We start from the raw sequence: 7,857 nt of genomic DNA on the forward strand, positions 1-7,857 counted from the left end.
ATTGCAATATATGGACAAACAATCCCTGTTTTGTTTAAAGGGTAAGGCATTTTTTAGTAGCAGTATGCATAAAATGTCGCTGTCTTAAATATATTGATAATGGGTTGAGTGCAGAGGACTCTTGTGTTTGGCTATATATATATATATATATATATATATATATATATATATATATATATGCTTTTGTTGTCCCCATATGGAGGTCTGTGGAATAACAGTATTAGTGTATTCTTTCCACTACTCGGGGATCATTAGTTATTGTATTTCTAGTACAGTAATACACATCAGTGTCGTCATTTTGTAGATTGTTCATTTGCATTTACAACTTGGTGCTATTATTATCTCTGGGAATAACAGCATAGAGTATGTCACTTGCATCATATGTTCGAGATACCCACTGTAGAATAATTAAGTAGCATATCATCAATAAACAGAGGGGAGTGGGGTGGCCAGCTGGGTTGCCTAGGGCTCCTGGTCAGCTTGGTCTACCCCTATGACTAACTGATGCTATGTAGCCCATTCCCTAACACATATTGAAATTACTGTAATTCTTTGTGTGTGTATTGCAACTCTTGAAACAAAAACAAAAATGATATTCCAGTATTTCAGTAACTCCCCATATGTAATAATAGGCACATAGTTTGCCCAAGAGCAGAAACCCTTAGCAAACAATACGATGTTTGCAGATGAACAATAAATGCCACATTCAGACTGCTTGTGTAACTGACTGGACCTGTAGCAGAATTTGCACCTTTTATCAGTTTTTTTAATACACTCATTTTAAGAGTAGGGTTGTTACACTGGTATTGTAGCATAAGCGCAGGCACGCGTCAACTTAGGTGCTGGCGTTGAGGCGCCCGCGCACGTCAAATCAGACGCCTGCGCTGGAATGGACGCTTGCATACTTAGGAGCAATGACCTCTAATTTGGGCGCCTGGCCTCCTATTGGTCCCTGATGTGTCTGTCTTCCTCAGCCTGCTCCTGATTGGTTCCTGTTCCCTTAAATACCTTCCTCCTCACATTGCCCAAGCTGGCTTCAGTTCCTACTGTTCCTGCTAAAGCCCTGGTTGTTCAAGATTCCTGGTTTTGACCCTCTGCCTTTTTTCCTGACCTCCGAACCTTCGCTGCCTGAATCCGACCTCTGACTGCATTTAACTACGCCTTAGCCTGACCCCTTGGTACTTCGCTTCTCTGAAACTCGTCTTCTGGAAACGACCTTTGCCTGCACTTGACTACGGCTTGTCTGATCCCTTATTACTTCGCTCCTGGTAACTCGCCTGGCTTATCTACCATCTCCGCAGCAGAAAGCCTGGGGCCCCAAAAGGGCGTTGGTGAATACCGGAGCCGTAGAGAGGTTCCTGTTACCATCAGTTCTCCTGGATCAGCTACCTTCCTTTGGGATCCGAGGTAAACAGATGGTTATAGTTATACCATGAAATTTCCACCAGAATACGAAAAGTATTTTCCAATTCAATCTAATTAGAAAAGGTTATCCCATGGAAGAAGTTTTCCACATCAAATGAAGTCACTGTTTCACACTGTCAGAATATTTAAATGAAGATTCATGAGATCTTAATAGACATTCCATTACCAGTGCATTTAAAATACCTTCTGTCCAACTGTAATATATATGGGCAGCTGTATAATAAAGGGGCAGTATATCTATACAAAAGATACTGGTTTAATTTACTTTATGCAATTGTCATCATTTTGTATGGTCGTGTTTTCAAATGAATTTCTTTTATTTCCCACTTACCTTATTATTCCCAGTGAATGTTCACTATTCTAAACTGTTAAAAATGTGATCTATTCATTAATATATTTTCCATCAAGCTCATTGAGCTTTACTAAAGTCTGTAACTGAGCAACTGTTACAACTAAATACATTAGTTGCTAGAATTTCTCTTATTCCATTAAGAAATTCATTCATAGAAATATGAACGTTTAACTAAATATTTGACCTGATTACTGTAGGATTTTCATAATTTAATCTTTTGTGGTTTCGCAACACTGTGCAATGTAATTTGACATTTTGTTATTGTCTGACTTCCTCATTCTCTTCTGTCACTGTGTGTCTCTCTTGCACAGTAATACATGGCAGTGTCTTTAACTTCCATCCCAGTCATTTGGAGGTAGACCTGCTTCTTCCCAGTATCTCTAGTAATTGTAACTCTGTTTTTAAGTGAATCTGCAATAGCTGTGCTTCCACTTGCCCATACAGATGCAATCCATTCCAGTACTTTCCCAGGAGGCTGCCTGATCCAGTTCACACCATTGCTAGTTAGCTCAAACCCAGAAACTGTGCAGGTCAGTCTGAGTGACTCTGAGGGTTTCACAGTTCCAGGAGCAGACTCTTGTAATGTCTGACACAGGATACCTGCAAATAAGAGAAAATCATATTAAATATTTTATGGTTAAGAAAATAAAGTTCTTAAAACATATTATCTGTTCCTTACATGATGGCGAAAAAAACATTAAAATGAAAAATTTAATGAAGTCCATGTTAAAAGGAAATGTCACTGACTAATTGTCTTACAGGAGATTAATGTTTTATATACAGTAGCGGAAGGAAAATAAAGATTTGCATAATAACATCTGCATATAAGGCAGCTTGAGGAAAGGCAGTGTAATACTTAAATGAATCAATCTGTTCAATTAACAAAATAGTTGAATAATTTAAAAATATCTCTACTGCATTTTATTTTGTTTTTAGACTAGACATTTTCTAGGATATTTTCTTTCCTTTCAGAGGTAAAGAATTCGATTTTATATTTTATATTACTGCAAGGGGCAGATTTATCAAGGGTTGAATTGAAAATTAGAATTTTTTAATTTGAATTTTGAATTTTTTTTTGTGTAACTCGACTAGAGAATAGTCCAAATTCGATTCGAGTTTTAAAAAAAATTCAAAATTCAATTTCAAAATGTATCATGTACGAATAAGAAATAGTCGAATAAGAATTCGAATTAGACTATTTCCAATATAAGAACTGCCGAATTGGTGTTTTAGCCTATAGGGGACCTTCTACAATCAATTTGGAGTCATTTGGTGGACTTTTGAAAATTGTATTTATTTTTTAAAAAAACGAATCAAATTTGATCAAATTCGATTCAAATTCAATTTGAGTTTGCGGTTCGAACCTATTCACCCGAATTTAAAGAGAAAAAAAAAACTCTTTTTTTTAAATAAATTTCCATTGGTAGGTTTTATTTTTTCAAGTTTATGGGAGTTTTATGAACTCCCATAAACTAAATTCGACCCTTGATAAATTTGCCCCTAAATGTCTCATTTTTACAAATGACGTCACACATGGAATGTTTGTTTTTTCATCAACCATAAGCAGGTAAGTTAATAAACAATGTGATTTTCTACATTGAGCTATAAAATGTCATCAACTTGGTTTATCATTCTAAGTTCTCTAGCAGAAGGTTGGAAAATCCTTGAGAGCAGATTTTCCACTCTTTATTTTGTTTGTTTGTTTGTTTGCAAGCCTTAGGCCCCAACCTAAGGAAACTTGAAGGGCATAAATGTTCCCTATGATAAATACAGCACCTAGCCCTAAATTTCCTCTTTATAATATTTTATATTTGCTTTTTCTTGTTACATTATTATATGACAAAGGTAAACAAAAGTTGAAAAAAAAATTAAAAATCAGCATATGAAACTCTTTAAAAAGCAGTTCATCACAAATAGTTTTCTATCCCTCAAGTCAAGCAACAAGCATTGCTCCTGCAGTACCAACCTGTTATGTATTTCTCATTCAGTCAGACTGGAACCTCAGCCTCGGTTATTGACTATTTCTGCCTCTAGGCTCAGCCAATTATATTGTGCAATCAGATGTATATTAGGGTCCCATTTGTGTGCTGTATTTAAAAAACAAAACAAAAAGTTACTTGTGGTTTTGGACAGAATAATACAAATTCCAGTATTTTTAAAGTCAGTATTTTCAGTCTAATTTTATTCCTGCATCAATAACACTAATGGATAAATAAATAAATGTTCCTAGCAAGTGAATATGGTTTGACTGTGCAAATGGGATATTTACATGATTTTGCTTCCCCCTACTGCAAGATTGCAGAAGGACATGATTATTGTTTTTCACTGTTCCCTGGAACCATTTGTCATTGTCACTCTTATAAAGCAATTATGTTGCTGTGTCTCTAGATTAGTGTTTTGTTGATACAATATAGTTTATTGATTGATTTAGGTGAACCCTGGAGCTACTGCCACCTGCAGAGGTTTTCACATTGACCCGTGTCAATTGGCAAAGCAAACTTGCATCTAAATAACCATGTACTGGTGTCATATAAAAGAGATAAAGATTAGAGATGTCGCGAACTGTTCGCCGGCGAACTTGTTCGCGCGAACATCGGGTGTTCGCGCTCGCCGGAAGTTCGCGAACGTCGCGCGACGTTCGCCATTTTGGGTTCGCCATTGTTGGCGCTTTTTTTTGCCCTCTCACCCCAGACCAGCAGGTACATGGCAGCCAATCAGGAAGCTCTCCCCTGGACCACTCCCCTTCCCTATAAAAACCGAAGCCCTGCAGCGTTTTTTCACTCTGCCTGTGTGTGCTGAAGAGATAGTGTAGGGAGAGAGCTGCTGCCTGTTAGTGATTTCAGGGACAGTTGAAAGTTTGCTGGCTAGTAATCGTTTTGATACTGCTCTGTTATTGGAGGGACAGAAGTCTGCAGGGGTTTGAGGGACATTTAAGCTTAGGTAGCTTTGCTGGCTAGTAATCTACCTTCTACTGCAGTGCTCTGTATGTAGCTGCAGTGGGCAGCTGTCCTGCTTCTGATCTCATCTGCTGACTGCTGCAATAACAGTAGTCCTTGTAAGGACTGCTTTTATTTATTTTTTTGTTGTTTTACTACTACTACTACTACTACTACTACTATAAGAGCCCAGTGCTATTAGTCTAGCAGTGTTGGGGAGTGGGACTGGTGTGCTAATCTGCTGCTCCTAGTAGTTCAGCAGCACCAACTTTAATTTTTTTTTTTTAATATTCATTTTTTTTTTATTTTACTTTTTTTTATTTTACTACCGCTGTAGTAGTGTATAAGTTGACCTTTTAGGCATTATTTGCCCTGTAGGCATTATTTGCACACTGTTTTCTTCAACCCGCCATCGAGCGTCTGTGACCTTGTTCACATTCTGTCTAAATATCCATAATATTACCGTCTCCAGAAAAAACACCGGAGTCACTTTTTTCAAGCAGCCATAATATATTTTACGTAATCCGTATCCACCGCTGTAGTAGTGTATACGTTGGCCTTGTAGGCATTATTTGCACACTGTTTTCTTCAACCCGCCATCGAGCTGTGTGACCTTGTTCCCATTCTGTCTAAATATCCATAATATTACCGTCTCCAGAAAAAACACCGGAGTCACTTTTTTCAAGCAGCATTCATATATTTTACGTAATCCGTATCCACCGCTGTAGTAGTGTATACGTTGGCCTTGTAGGCATTATTTGCACACTGTTTTCTTCAACCCGCCATCGAGCTGTGTGACCTTGTTCCCATTCTGTCTAAATATCCATAATATTACCGTCTCCAGAAAAAACACCGGAGTCACTTTTTTCAAGCAGCATTCATATATTTTACGTAATCCGTATCCACCGCTGTAGTAGTGTATACGTTGGCCTTGTAGGCATTATTTGCACACTGTTTTCTTCAACCCGCCATCGAGCTGTGTGACCTTGTTCCCATTCTTTCTAAATATCCATAATATTACCGTCTCCAGAAAAAACACCGGAGTCACTTTTTTCAAGCAGCATTCATATATTTTACGTAATCCGTATCCACCGCTGTAGTAGTGTATACGTTGGCCTTGTAGGCATTATTTGCACAGTGTTTTCTTCAACCCGCCATCGAGCTGTGTGAGCTTGTTCACATTTTGTCTAAATATTGATAATATTATCGTCTCTAGAAAAACCACTTGAGTTACTTTTTTTCAAGCAGCATTCATATATTTTACGTAATCCGTATCCACCGCTGTAGTAGTGTATACGTTGACCTTGTAGGCATTATTTGCACACTGTTTTCTTCAACCCGCCATCGAGCTGTGTGACCTTGTTCACATTTTGTCTAAATATTGATAATATTATCGTCTCTAGAAAAACCACTTGAGTTACTTTTTTTCAAGCAGCATTCATATATTTTACGTAATCCGTATCCACCGCTGTAGTAGTGTATACGTTGACCTTGTAGGCATTATTTGCACACTGTTTTCTTCAACCCGCCATCGAGCTGTGTGACCTTGTTCCCATTCTGTCTAAATATCCATAATATTACCGTCTCCAGAAAAAACACCGGAGTCACTTTTTTCAAGCAGCATTCATATATTTTACGTAATCCGTATCCACCGCTGTAGTAGTGTATACGTTGGCCTTGTAGGCATTATTTGCACACTGTTTTCTTCAACCCGCCATCGAGCTGTGTGACCTTGTTCCATTCTGTCTAAATATCCATAATATTACCGTCTCCAGAAAAACACCGGAGTCACTTTTTTCAAGCAGCATTCATATATTTTACGTAATCCGTATCCACCGCTGTAGTAGTGTATACGTTGGCCTTGTAGGCATTATTTGCACAGTGTTTTCTTCAACCCGCCATCGAGCTGTGTGAGCTTGTTCACATTTTGTCTAAATATTGATAATATTATCGTCTCTAGAAAAACCACTTGAGTTACTTTTTTTCAAGCAGCATTCATATATTTTACGTAATCCGTATCCACCGCTGTAGTAGTGTATACGTTGACCTTGTAGGCATTATTTGCACACTGTTTTCTTCAACCCGCCATCGAGCTGTGTGACCTTGTTCACATTTTGTCTAAATATTGATAATATTATCGTCTCTAGAAAAACCACTTGAGTTACTTTTTTCAAGCAGCATTCATATATTTTACGTAATCCGTATCCACCGCTGTAGTAGTGTATACGTTGACCTTGTAGGCATTATTTGCACACTGTTTTCTTCAACCCGCCATCGAGCTGTGTGACCTTGTTCACATTTTGTCTAAATATTGATAATATTATCGTCTCTAGAAAAACCACTTGAGTTACTTTTTTTCAAGCAGCATTCATATATTTTACGTAATCCGTATCCACCGCTGTAGTAGTGTATACGTTGACTTTGTAGGCATTATTTGCACAGTGTTTTCTTCAACCCGCCATCTAGCTGTGTGTATTATCGTTTCCAGAAAAACCAACTGAGTTTTTGTTGTTGTTGTTGTTTTTTTAAAAATAATGCCAGGCAAAGGCAGGCCGCCACGCAGAGGCCGTGCTAGGGGCAGTGCTGCTATGCAATCCTGTGGCCCTAGCAAATTGCCCAGTTTTAAAAAGCCAATGACCCTGAACTCCCAAAATGCTGAAGAGGTAGTTGACTGGCTTACACAGCACACCCCATCCTCTACCGTTTCTAACTTTACCACAACATCCTCCTCATCCTCCACTGCTATGGCCACCCCACGTAACACTTCCTCCACCACCGGTGCCCCTTCTTCACTGGGGTCAGAGGAGTTATTTTCCAATGAGTTTCTTGAACTGAGTAATGCGCAACCATTATTGCCAGAAGAAGATGAAGGAGATGAGGACCTTACACCAGATTTAATTCTGGCAGAGAACACGATAGAGATGGACATAATGAGTGATGAGGAGGAGGTCCCCGCTGCTGCTTCCTTCTGTGATGTGTCAGAAGAAATTGATGCATCTGAGGAGAATGATGATGAGGAGATTGATGTTTTGTGGGTGCCTAGTAGAAGAGAGCAAGAGGAGGGTAGTTCAGATGGAGAGACGGAGAGTCAGAGAGGCAGTAGGAGAATAAGACTTAGAAGAAGCAGGGAGGACAGCCCGCAGG

General features: G+C 38.7%; 1 gene segment (V, D, J or C); it reads right to left on the reverse strand.

Moving 5' to 3' along the window:
- Positions 1 to 1,902: 1,902 nt before the first annotated feature.
- LOC121394415 lies at positions 1,903 to 2,508 on the reverse strand. The segment is given in 2 exon segments: positions 1,903 to 2,377; positions 2,457 to 2,508. Coding segments are annotated over 2 exon segments (372 nt in total).
- Between the last annotated feature and the right edge of the window lie 5,349 nt (positions 2,509 to 7,857).

The sequence above is a fragment of the Xenopus laevis genome, chromosome 1L, assembly GCF_017654675.1.
Source record: "Xenopus laevis strain J_2021 chromosome 1L, Xenopus_laevis_v10.1, whole genome shotgun sequence".
Taxonomy (NCBI): domain Eukaryota; kingdom Metazoa; phylum Chordata; class Amphibia; order Anura; family Pipidae; genus Xenopus; species Xenopus laevis.